This window comes from Gallinula chloropus, assembly GCF_964237585.1.
Source record: "Gallinula chloropus genome assembly, chromosome: 27".
Classification (NCBI taxonomy): Eukaryota; Metazoa; Chordata; class Aves; order Gruiformes; family Rallidae; genus Gallinula; species Gallinula chloropus.
The window spans coordinates 1797501-1810888 of record NC_140112.1 but is presented as its reverse complement, the minus strand read 5'-3'; the positions used below and the strand labels follow the sequence as shown (position 1 = coordinate 1810888).

Genomic DNA, 13388 nt, shown 5'->3' with positions numbered 1-13388 from the left:
TAAAGGCATGGAGGTCAGGTCCAGACATAGAAGGTGGTGGTGACAGGCACCCTGCTGCTCCAGAGAGACCGCAGCAGAACCTGGAGCTTTCCATCCTCCATCTACTGCCCTTGACCCTGACATCCAGCTCTCCAGGCAGGCTGGAGCCCCTCTGCTGTACAGGGCTAAGGAGGTAATTCAGACACTTTAAATGCTACAGGATTTGTCCTTTCACACGAGTCTCTGGGGTTTCAAAACAGGAGGAGGAACTGGAACTGGGCTAACCCGCATGGCCACCAACGGACCAGTGTCTCAACCACAGTTACAGGGCTGACACAGCCCAGCTGAGTCACCAAGGTGGAGTTAAACAGCCCTAAATTGCAGGGTTAGCTTCCCCTCCCATCCAGTCCCAAGGGAACCATTGCCACGGTCACGTTTCTGCTGGGGAGGGGCAGGAAAGCTCCAAAACCATCATTTTGGTAAAAAACTCACAGCCCCAGCCTCAAACCAAACCAAAACCTGAGCCTTCTATTCCCCACCGATTCAAAGTTAGTTACTCATCCAGTGCAGATGCTTCCCAGATTGACCAAATCTTGCTGGATAAGAGCTCATTTGAAGGAGAAGGGGTGGCACCAGGTTTAATTACTGCCCTTATCAGATGAGATGCAATAAAGCAAAACGTACCGGGTCTGTCACTCCTCCAACCCAGGCACCCAACCTACCGGTCCCTTCCCAGCTCTGCCCCCATGTGAGTCCGAAACCCGACTCTTCCTTAGCAGCACTGTTGTACTGATGTTTGTAACAGCCAAGGTCCTGGCTGGGAGCTGTGTCTGTCTGTTAAGGACATGGCTCTGTACAAGTGGCAGCCTGCTGTGACCATGGCTGGGGAGCCACTTGTCTGCTCAGGAGTATCTACTCAGGCAGCAGGAGGACTTGCAGAAACCCATCTTCTACCAGCACTGAGCACAAACTGCCCCCCAAGCTGCCCAGGCTGTAACTTCATGCAGGTTTTTAAATTAATTATGCAGGAAGATCCCTATCCAAGCAAATGATGTACCAGAAAGGGGATCACAGAACCACAGGGGTTGGAAGGGACCTGGAGAGCTCCTGGGGTCCAACCCCCCTGCCAAAGCAGTGTCCCTAGGATAGGTGCCACAGGTCGGCATCCAGACGCAGCTGGAATCTCTCCAGAGAAGGAGACTCCACACCCCCTGGGCAGCCTGTCCCAGGGCTCCCTCACCCTCACTGGGAAGAAGTTCTTCCCCATGTTGGTGTGGAACTTCCTGTTCTCCAGCTTGAGGCCATAACCCCTTGTCCTGTCCCCACAGACACTGAGAAGAGGCTGCCCATGTCCTGCTGTGTCCCACACTTGAGATATTGCTAAACATTGATCAGATCGCCTCTCAGTCTCTCCAGTCTGAGCAGTCCCAGCTCACTCAGCCTTTCCTCACAGGGGAGATGCTCCAGGCCCTTCATCACCTCCATATCCCTCCTCTGGACTCTCTCCAGGAGATCCCTGTCTGTTTGATCCCAGGGAGCCCAGCACTGGACACAACACTCCAGGTGGGGCCTGACCAGGGCAGAGCAGAGGGATGAAGCCCTGAGCTAAATATTTGAGGGGAAAATGTCACTCTTCTTTTTTCCCTGTGTTGAAAATCTTTCCCTGCAGACTGTGACACTGATAAAATACATTTAAGCAGCACTGCCACTTCCCAGCCTGCAGCAGGCAAAACTGGGAAAGAAGGCTGGGAATTAAAGCCAGAGCTGCAGAGAGATGCTCACCGGTGATAGGAGCCCACGGCATGTTCTCCAGCAGCGCAGCGAAGGAGAGGAGAAGCCCTCCTGGGAGAGCAGAATTATAATAAAACTTGAAGGATGAGGGAGAGCACTTGGTATTTTTGGAACAAATGATCCCAAAACTATGTCCTCAAAGTCAGAGCTGTCATTTCCCACACCAGGTTTACCACACTCTCTTGCACATCACTTCCCATCCAGCTGACTTCTTTTGCTGGCAGCCAAAGCTCCCTCCCTATCTCCCCAGCGCAGGCAGGTGCTGGACAGGCACGCTGGCATCTCTAGCTACACAGAGCTCAGCTGATGGAGGGCTTGAGCCGAAGACCTGAACCCACCATGCTCTCCACATCGTGTACAGCCCCAAAATTAAACACAGCCAGCGACTATCCCTGCTCACCAGCCCCCAATCCTGCGGAGCACGGAGCTGCCTTGTCCTTGGATGACCAACAGTCTTCCACATACAACCTGAGGACAGGCACCTTGGCACAAACCTTTGAGATCTGGAGAGCAGGAGGGTCTGATGGCATGGGTGAGCCTTCCTTGGCAGCTGGCCTCTGCACTAGGGAACAGCTGGAGTTAGGAACACTGGGACTAACCAGCTGTGTTTTCTCACCAGTGGCAAAGCCTTTACTGGGCCAAGCAGTGGAAGAACAAGGTGGGCTGTACCACAGGGACACAGGATGAGAAGTATAACCCAGCTGGATGAGCAGCAGGATGCAGAGGCACCACACCTTGTGGTCTCCTTTTGCTGAGACCGTTTTGCTCCCTGTTCTGAGCTGCTGACATACCCCAGCCCTGCTGGCACCCCCTTCCCCAGCCAGCACCTGGCTGTCTCCTACCCAGGAACATCACCTGCCACCCCTCACTTGCACATCTCCCACCTGCTGGAGGAGAGCACAGCACGTTCAGCGCCTGTGGAGTCACGTTCCCACCTGGGGAAACACCAGGATCTGCAATTCAGATTGTATGGAACCCTTAAAGCAGTTGTGAAGCTCTGATTATAGTCATGATGCTTCTCTGGAGAAACAGGGAAGAATAAAGTGTCCTGGCAGTTGTTTCCAAGAGCCAGGCTGTAAAGCCACTACACATCCATAAAATGATTCTGCTGGGTCTGAAGTAGCTCTGCAAAACATCCAGAGTAATTCAGTTTAAACATGAAAACCCCGATAACTACTGAACGACTGACATGGGGTATGGAGAGCAGAGGCAGGGCTGGATTCCCTATTGCTGGTGTGCTACTGGATGGGCACACGAACTGGAAATCCTCAGTGTAGGAGCACTGTACCTCCCTTTGTAAAAACATTCATACCCTGGGAAAGGTTTAATACATCCCAGGATGGGACCCCCAGAGCTCATCAGGTCCAACCCCCCTGCCAAAGCAGCTCCCTAGGACAGGTCACACAGGTCAGCATCCAGACAGGGCTGGAATCTCTCCAGAGATGGAGACTCCACACCCCCTGGGCAGCCTGTCCCAGGGCTCTGTCACTGGGAAGAAGTTCTTCCCCAGATTGGTGCAGAAAGTCCTGTGCTCCAGCTTGAGGCCATCGCCCCTTGTCCTGTCCCCACAGACACTGAGAAGAGGCTGGCCATTTCCCCCTCTGTCTCACACTTCAGCTATTGATAACCATTGATCAGATCCCCTCTCAGGCTTCTTTTCTTCAGGCTGAACAGCCCCAGCTCACTCAGCCTTTCCTCCTAGGGGAGATGCTCCAGGCCTTTAATCACCCCTGTATCCCTCTGCTGTGCTCTCTCTAGGAGATCCCTGTCTGTTTTGTTTTCCTCTCAAGGCTGAACAGCTTTCCTCAATGCCCAACCCACCGTTATTTTGGATAATAAAAAGTTGATTGAAAATACGTGCTATATAAAACCCACTTAAAAACCCTGTAAATAAATCTCTTTAAAATGATCTGCAAGCTTGAACAGGTTCAATTATAGCTTCCCCGGGTTTATTTAGAGCTGAAAAAGGCAGTAATGGTTCTGTTTGGTAACAGAAGGCTGAAGGGCTGTAGGAAAGGAATTATTGGGCAGGCAGTAAGCTGTGTGTAAACGTGACGTGAAGGCACTGCAGCACTTTGCCATAAATGGAATCCAACCCGTCGAAGTGAACAGGCAGCGCTCCGAGCAGGATTCCCAAGAGCAGACCTGGCAGCATGTCTCACGGTTAGGAAGCAGAAGGAAAGGATCTTCCTCTCCCCTCAAACACACCCCGAGAGCAGACAACAGTCTGTAACTGTATGTAGAACATCATCCTTCCCCCTGCTTCTTACTCCCATCACTGGATTTCTCACAAAAGGCTGGAGGCTCCACCCGTCAGGCACACCTGGACTGCACTAAGCAGAAGGAGATCATTTAGTGGGGGCTGAGAACAGCACACTGTAAATACCAACCTTCAGAATTCATTTCTCTTTGCTTTCTTCTAGAGAAAATAGCAAGCAGCAGTGAGGAGAGCTTAAAAAGCACCATGCTCTGCACAGAGACATCATTTCGGTACCTGTGTCAAGTTTACTACGGATCCAAGAGAAAACTACTCCAGCAGTTCTGTGGAGGAGGATGGGGGTCCTGGAAGATGGACAAGGCACCTTGGATACTCAAATCCAGCATTTGTTATGGGACAAGATCACAGAATCACACATTACTCTTTCACAGAGAATCTTTCACAGAATCAGCAGGTTGGAAAAGCCCTTTGAGATCCTCCAGTCCAACCATCCCTGTCCTGTGCTGACCCAGATCCCTCAGCACCTCATCTACCCACCTGTTAAACACCCCCAGGGGTGGGGACTCAGCCCCCTCCCTGGGCAGCCTGTGCCAGGCCCTGACAACTCTGCCAGGGAAGAACTTTCCCCTCCCATCTGCTCTGACCCTGCCCTGGGGCAGCTTGAGCCCATTGCCCCTTGTCCCATCTCCTGTCCCCTGGAAGATGGGGTTGGTTGGTGGTGTTTCATCAGCATCTCAGGGGATCTCCCTACCTTCAGATGCTGACAAGTTTGCAGAAGAGGGAGAGGGATTCAATTATCTGAAGTGCATCATCTCCAGAAGGGGTGACAGTGAGAGGTTACAGAAGGGAAGGGCAGTGGCAGCAGTAACTGCAGGGATACAGCAGCGCTGCAGGGACAGACTCTGGTTAGAGGAGACAGATGTGCCAGTCTCTGCTGTGCCAACACCAGACCACGGATCTGACTCCACCACGGTTACAACCCAAAAGGCCTGGAGCAACTTCAGCACCCCTCAGTTTCGTGCCATAATCCTCCTGCCTACACAGCAGCAGGAAGATGGATCTCTGAGGATAATGTGCTTCTTGCCCACCCAAAACCCAGCTCTGTCTTTTCTCCCAAGCTCAACACCGTGGTACATCCCAAAACCAGCAGCACAATAAAATCCAGAGAGACGCTTCCCACTGCCCACTTGTGCCAAAAATCAAGTGGCTTCTTCCAGTCCCTCCCAGTCAGGATACAGCCATTCAGAACACAGCATCTGCCAAAGTGGTTGGCTGAGGGGTTCCCTCTCCCCACCCAGGTTCTGGCAAGGGATGGAGCAGCACAAATATGGGGTTACCAAGGAGGAATGGAGCCTAAATTTGCAAAGCTGTTACCAGGCTATGGCAGGGAAACTGAGAAAGCAAATGGGAGTACAAGAGCCAGGGGTAAAACCCAGCTATTTCAAGCTAAGGGACTTTCCAGACTATGACACAGAGGAACAGAAATCTCAGGACATTCACAATAGAGTTGTTGTACCTTCTGCTCCTTATCTAAACCCTCCCATTCTGCATTCCCACAGCCCCAGCCACTCCATGGCTCTAAAACTTTTCTCTTAGCTCCTGTGTGGAAGCAATGAGCTGACACAAACCAACATTCAGTGGCCAGCCAGAGCTGTAACTTCAGTGCATTGCTGTCTGTGCCTGGGGGCTGCTGCTGGCTCCCCTCCCACAGCAGCAGACTGTAGGGTAGCAGGTTGTGTTCCCTCCTGAGGATGGAATGTAGGAGCAGTGAGAAAAGCACACACACACAAACACACACACATCCCAGACACACACAAACACACACACACACACACACACACAAACACGTCTCAGATACATACACAGCCTGGGAGAAGAGCTCCTGGAAAGCAGCCCTGCTGAGAAGGACCTGGGTGTCACGGGGGATGAGAAACTTCCCCTGAGCCAGCAGTGGCTCTGGCAGCTGGGAAGGGCGATGGGATCCTGGGCTCCATCAGCAGAGGGGTGGCAGCAGGGACAGGGAGGGGATTGTCCCTCTCTGCTCTGCCCTCGGGAGGCCCCAGCTGGAGTCCTGTGTCCAGAGCTGGGGCCCCAGGACAAGAAAGATGTGGGACTGTTGGAGAGGGGTCAGAGGAGCCACGGAGATGCTCAGAGGGCTGGAGCAGCTCCCCTGTGGAGAGAGGCTGAGGGAGCTGGGCTGGGTCAGCCTGGAGAAGAGAAGGCTGTGGGGGGACCTCATTGCAGCCTTCCAGTCCCTGAAGAGAGCAGAGGAACAGGAGGGGAATGGGCTTGTTAAAGGGCAGAGACTGGCAGGACAAGGGGGATGGAGTGAAGCTGGAGGAGGGAAGGGTTAGATGAGATATGAGGGGGAAGTTCTTTGCAGAGAGAGTGATGAGGGGCTGGAACAGGCTGCCCAGAGAGGGGGTGGGTGCCCCATCCCTGGGGGTGTTCCAGGCCAGGTTGGATGGGGCCCTGGGCAACCTTGTGTAGCTCCAGGCGTGGAGGTTGGTGTCCCTGCCTGTGGCAGGGGGTTGGAGCTCTGTGATCCTTGGGGTTCCTTCCAACCCAGCCCAGTCTGGGATTCTATACACAAACACACACACACGGATATAAAAACCAACCCAGAACAGCGCCCAGCATTAGCTACACGCTATAGTACCTACTATAATGAGTAACACAAACAAGACAAGGTATGAACTGAACCAAAGCTGGTGGGAAATTTCTGCCAGGAAGGAGTTTTGCAGCTTAAGGATTCTCCATCTTGACCTACCAAACAATGCAGTAGCTTCTGCCAAATGATGTTTCTTCTAGAGCAGGGAAACTCCACGTCCCAAAGTAAAAAAAAAAACAGAAACTTTCCAAATCTGAGGGTTTTTTGCTGAAGAGAAGAATGTGGGAGGATATAAACTCAGAACAAAAAGTGACCTTTTAAAGACAAGGGGGACAAACAGCATCACCACCCTTGAATCACTGGAACATCAATTTTTCCTACAGTGGTAATTTCCAAAGGATTTTTTTATTGCCAGGGTATTTAACTTCAGTTTTCCAAACAAGTTCTGATTACCTTTCAATTCCTTGATAGCCATCTGGTGATGCAGCTTCTGCTTTTTGCTCCTTCTGGAAATATCTGGGAGATAAATCATTTTCTACCTAAACACGGGACTGCACCATCCTGCACAGCTCAGCCAGGCAAGCAGGACTGTCAGCTTCACAGGGCAGCAGCACCAGCACACTGCTGGGAAGGGCCAGCAAGCAAGCTCTGGGTACAGCACACTTGAGTTCACCTGCTGAAGCCATCTCCTCTTGCTTCCTCCTTCACAATTCATGTGCTCTTAAGGCAGGCACAGCCACTGAGGGCTACCCAGATGCCCATGGCTGTACCCTGGGACTGTAAGCCAGTGGATCAGATTCTGTTTGGAGGATGACTTCATCCACATGAGGAGAGGCATCCTCTGTACAGCAGCTGGATGACTGACAGTGGAATGTGAGCGGCAGCTCCCAGGGGAGCAGAGAACCTGCTATAAGCAGCTAGGCACCAAGAAGGATTTTTCCTTTCCCTAATTTAGAGCATGTCATGAAAAGATAGAGTTTGACAGTTTCCAACCAGAATTGACACAATGCTCCATTATAAGCACAAACATAGACTGCTGACCTTTAAAAATCAAAGTTATAAACACGATGAAGGCATAAAGCAAGGGTTACATCTAGTCTGTCTTTGGGAGACTGTGCCAACAGCCACACCAACCCGACTGGTCCCAGAGTGGCTGAGTTGTATCCACACCACACTGGAGATGGGTATAAAAAAGACAGGGACCTCCTGGAGAGAGTCCAGAGGAGGCTACAGAGATGATGAAGGGTCTGGAGCATCTCCCCTGTGAGGAAAGGCTGAGGGAGCTGGGGCTGTTCAGCCTGGAGAAAAGAAGACTAAGGGGGGACCTTGTTAAAGTTTATCAATATCTTCAGTATGGGATGCAGGGGAAATGGGCAGCCCCTTTTCAGTGTCTGTGGGGACAGGACAAGGGGCTGCAAGTTGGAGCACAGGGAGTTCCACACCAAGATGGGGAAGAACTTTTCCCCAGTGAGGGAGCCCTGGGACAGGCTGCCCAGGGGGTGTGGAGTCTCCATCTCTGGAGAGATTCCAGCCCCGTCTGGACGCCGCCCTGTGCAATATGAGCTGGGGAGCTGCTTTGGCAGGGGGGTTGGACCCCAGGAGCTCTCCAGGTCCCTTCCAACCCCTGGGATTCTATGATTCTATGGGGAGATGCGTACACTCTGATCCTGCTCTCCATCTCACTGTTCTCAGTTCCTTCTGGGAAGAAAGCAAAAGGATCCTGGGACATCTGTGGGAGAGCTGCCATGTAGGCAAAGGGACAGGACCCCAGTGTGGAACGGGATCACTCCCAACTGGCTGCACAGGCTTCCCAGCAACGCCAGCCAGCCGAGGTATCTGGTGGGTATCCGATGCACTGCTGCTCTCAGCTCCATTGCTTCACCAGAAAGTACTTGCTGACAACTGAGAGAGATCAGTCACCTGGGGCAACGAGTCCCAGAGTCATTTACTAACCACCAAGTTGAACCGTAAAGTTACCTTAATAGTTACAACCCTGTGCATCATTCCTGGAGGACTCGCTACTTCGCTTCACCTTCCCGGGCCCTGCAGATGGGATTTGAGCTGGTTTTGTGTTACTCATCTCCACCTCCATCATGGGCTTCACATGACACCTTCTCAATTCAGCAGCTTGGTGCATTACAGGAATGAACCTGAAGCTTGCAGTCTGCACCACCAACGTGGATTGCCTGGCATTGGGCATCAATAGTATGTTTTCCCAGAGCTGTAAATAGGGATTGGGCAGCCCAGATGATGGTTAAATGATCTGTCAACAGGGAGAGTAGACAGCAAGTCTGACACCCTTCTCAAAACACTAAGGTTAAGAAGCAGTGGCACAAGTGTGTTGGGCTGGAGAACTCATGAGGCCAGTCATCCATTTGCCCAGGGAGGGGGTTGTGTCACCATCCTTGGATGTGTTTAAAAAAAGGGTAGATGAGGTATTGAGGGATATGGGTCAGCAAAGGACAGGGATGGTTGGACTCCACGATCTTGAAGGGCTTGTCCAACCTGGTGATTCTGTGGTGGAGTCCCCATCCCTGGAGATATTCAAGGTCAGGCTTGATGGGGCTCTGAGCAATCTGATCTAATGAAGATGTCCCTGCTCATTGCAGGGGGCTGGGACTAGATGGCCTCTAAAGGTCCCTTCCAACCTTACACACTCTATAATTCTATGATCATCTCAGCAGACATGAAAATCATGAATTTAAGTTTCTATAGCCCCTTCCCCAGGGCATTCTGGGCATGATAATACCAGTCTTCATCATATTTAAAGCTCTAAGGCCAAACACTAACTGGCTCGTGCTCTCGCAGCAATTTCCAGACTCTGCTTCATCCAGCCGGTTGCAGCCTGACTGGCATCTCCTTTCCTTACAGCACACACAGCCCTTTGCTTACAAACAGGGCTCATCTCCCACCACCTCACTTTGCACATAATGAAACACTCTACCATTGAACTACAGTCACCAAGTGATGTGGGGTACCACCAGGGTACCTCAGGCATGGGCCAGACGGCTCCCACCTCCCACCCCATCTGTAACTATTCTGGGGAAAAACCTGGGGGAAACACTTGTGTCCTTCGTGCCCAGGAGGGTCCCTGGGCCTGGAGCAGTGTGGCACAGGATGAGCAGCACCACATCTGGGTTAAATGATTGTACTTTCTTATCAGCCAGCAAGAAGTTCACCTATTTTGTTCCCTTTTTCCAGTCAACTTTCCCTCGTATCCCAGCGAAACAGCGCAGCCCGGGCAGACATACCTTACCATATTAGGCAATCTCAGGCCAGAAAGCAGAGGACTCTGAGCCTTCCTTAGCTTAAAAAGACAGTCCCCAGGCATGTCCTCATCCTGCACAGCCCCACACTTCCCTGTGCTGCTTCCCTGCGCTGCCGTGGGGAAAGCCGGCAGTGGGATCTGGGAGCTGTTGGTAGGGCCCGTGGGGCTCCCAACTCACCGCCTGCCTACGACTGGCAAGTCACAAAACACTGACTGAACTATTTGTTTAGCAACTCCATCGTTTTAATAAAGAAAAGGGCAAACAGCACAATCACAACAGCTGGATTGGAAGTCTCAGGGGAAGGTAAAATGCCACTAAAAGCCAAAATGTAGGTGAGAAATAGGAACGCACCCAAATCAGGGTCGTAACTCTCACGTGGCTACAGCATGAAGACATTCAGTTTGCATAAGGAATTTTCCAGTTCATTGGTCTTCCCTTAGAATTCAGGGAATGAAGCTCAGAAAGTCAGTCCTCCTCAGACAGAGCTTTGGTTTTTATTAGTATCCCGTTGGAGCTGGTGATTTCCCGTTAACAGCACAACGAGGCAGCACACGCAGTGTTTACAGAGCAGAACGGGGCTCACCAGCCAGCTGCAGAATTTAAGATACTCATGGTTTGTAAATCAAAGCCCAGGGAGAGAGGAGCAGAGCCCATCAAGCACCCTCACTGAGGTCACCCTCCATAACCCCAGGTTTCCTGCAGAAAAGTTAATTCCATTAACACCTCTGAGCTTTACACGGCGCTGTACAGACTGTGCCAGGGGGTGTTTGTGACACCAGATGTTTGCTGTGACACGGTTACTGCCTGGGAAATGCTACTCTGCCAATGTGACACTCAGGGCATCCTCTTTAAAGCTCTCCCTCAGTGAAGTTCCTATCATGTGGGCTCATTTCTTAGGCCACTGAATGGAAATACACAGAGATAAAACTCTTCAGGTGATCCCAAACATTTCCCCATTACTTTTATGCATTGTGTGTCACTTAAAATATGCTTTTCTTCCCAATTCGTTCCCAATTTCTCCTGCTATGTGATAGCCAAGGTGGAAGTTGAGTGTAAGTCAAAGCCAGAAGAGCTGGGAGTATGGAAAACCCTCTCCAAAATGTAACACCCCTTTAATCTTCACCATTAGCCATCAAACACTGCACTCCAAACCAAAGCTCCTGAGGTGGACCTGCACTGATGGGACTCTTTTCATACCACCAGCCCCACCATGGCTGAATCCTCAGCGGTGTTTCACAGTGACTGAAGGTTCTCAGCAAAGAACCAGTTAACTTCTCAGTAAAATGATGCTTCAGTTACGCTCTGAAATTGCAAAGCCTGTGGAAAGCCTACCATGAACTCAGCATTTTCTGGCAAAGAGGGAACGTCACCCAAGCAGGCTGCCCCCTCAGCAGCCTTCAGCTTGCTGTTTTCCCCAGGTCTTGCATGTCAGGCTTTAATAATTTGGAAATGTATTGAGCTTTCCAGACAAAGACAGGCAGACCCAGAAGAAAGCAAGGCAATTTGGAAGGACTCAGTAATTATTATAAAAGGAATGAAAGGGCCTCAAAGGATAATGAGGCTATTGCAAGAACAGGGAACAACAAACAATCTCTGATGTGCTGCTTGCCAAGGCAATTTCCAGCAAGAAAACAAATCCAGGAGGAGACAAGAGCACAGATTTTGGGAATACAAACCACACCATCTGAAATAACAGCGTCAGGGCGATTCTGAGATACAAGGTCACACGCCTTCCTTGGGACACTGGACAGCCACACTCCCTAGCTGTGGTGGCTTCTGACAGCAAGGCACTCACCCTGACTTCTACTGCAGTCCCTCCAGGTTTGAGAGCTGCCAGTGCAGCTCACTGAGAGGCAACCTTTCAACTCAAGACCTGTGTGGCCAGTCTTGATCTTTCAGATGTGAAATCACTAAGCAATTCGCTATGCAGAGCTACCTCCCAAGTTCATCCTCAGCTCCTGAACAGAGCCCGAACCACTCATGTCAAGGAAAGCCACAGACAACTCCTTCCCACCAACACTCAGGACTGAAACACCAGCTGTTCAGATGGATGTTCTCACTTACCCGAGTTTCCTTCACCTCCTCGTTTCCATCCACTTCATCATCATCCTAGGATGCAAAAACAAACAATGCAATTAGGTGGCCATGGAAATGACAATTTTTATCACAGGAAGATCACCTATGGCTGTTGATGTTAAAGCCAAGAACATTTCTGTTGAAAGAAATGCCTGGCCAGGTGCTTTAGGCTGGATATCAGATAAGGTTTGGGACCCCAGTGACCAGTTAGAAGACCACAGTACTGGGGACAGAGTTACTCTTGAGATGGCTCCTGCAGTCTGATTGGTACTGAAGTCAGCGGGAGTAACGCTCCTTAACGTACTATGGGAACATGGCCCTTGGGAGGACTGCCTATCATAGAATCATAGAATCATAGGCTGGTCTGGGTTGGAAGGGACCCGAAGGATCACAGAGCTCCAACCCCCTGCCACAGGCAGGGACACCAACCTCCAGGCCTGGAGCTACACAAGGTTGCCCAGGGCCCCAGCCAACCTGGCCTTGAACACCCCCAGGGATGGGGCACCCACCCCCTCTCTGGGCAGCCTGTTCCAGCCCCTCACCACTCTCTCTGTAAAAAACTTCCCCCTAATATCCAGTTTAAACCTTCCCTCCTTTAGCTTTAATCCATTCCCCCTTGTCCTGCTATATCTGAAGTGATGGCGTAATATAACATGCTATTGATTTGCAGAGAGCATCCTCCACTCCAGTCAGACTCCAGGAGGACAGACGAGTCATCCCAGACAGGCTGCACTTCCACAGCCTCTCTGTAACCCACTGCTGCCTTGTAGCATCTCCAGAATTTTGTGGAGCAACGGTGACATATGACGGCATCACCTCTGACAACGTACTGAACTCAAGCTCTTCCTGGAGTTGTAGCTGCTGTTCTGCGTAGGGAAATGAACTAGAAAATGGGGAAATTTTCTACACTGGACTGATGGGCTGAGACCAATAGGATGAGGTTTAATAATATGAGGTGCAGAGCGCTGCACATGGGATACAACAACCCTGAGCAGTGCTGCTCCAGGCTGGGGCAGAGCAGCTGGAAAGGTGCCCGGAGAAGGACCTGGGGGTGCTGGGTGACTGTGACTGACCATGAGCCAGCAGGGTGCCTGGGGGGCCAGGGAGGCCAATGGCACCCTGGCTTGTGTCAGACCCAGCGTGGCCATAGGTCTGGGGAGGGGATTGTGTCCCTGGACTGGGCACTGGGGAGGCTGCACCTCGAGTGCTGGGTCCAGTTCTGGGCTTCTCACCATGAGAAGTTCCTATCCAGTCCCTCAGACTGAAGAAATCCTTTTGAACCCAGGACTAAGAGAAACGACCACAACACAGACAGCTCCTCTGCGCCGGCGCTGTGTGTGCTCTGGTGCTTGTCAGGGATCCAGGCACAGGTTTTATTCCTCACTGCCTTCCTTTTAGGGGGCCTAAAGTGCAGCCAAATTTGGGCTCAGAGGAATGTGAAAAT

At 51.4% G+C, this 13388-nt stretch overlaps 1 protein-coding gene across 4 annotated transcripts in view; it reads right to left on the bottom strand.

The window, feature by feature from the left end:
* The window catches only part of PPP1R12B (protein phosphatase 1 regulatory subunit 12B), a gene marked incomplete at its 5' end in the record, with an annotated part of 124211 nt that overhangs the window by 32751 nt on the left and 78072 nt on the right, over positions 1-13388 (bottom strand). For all 4 annotated transcript variants that reach the window (XM_084275854.1, XM_084275855.1, XM_084275856.1 and 1 more), the window contains one exon: positions 11933-11977. In XM_084275854.1, the coding sequence (XP_084131980.1) occupies positions 11933-11977 (45 nt within the window). The remainder of the gene's footprint in view (positions 1-11932; positions 11978-13388) is intronic.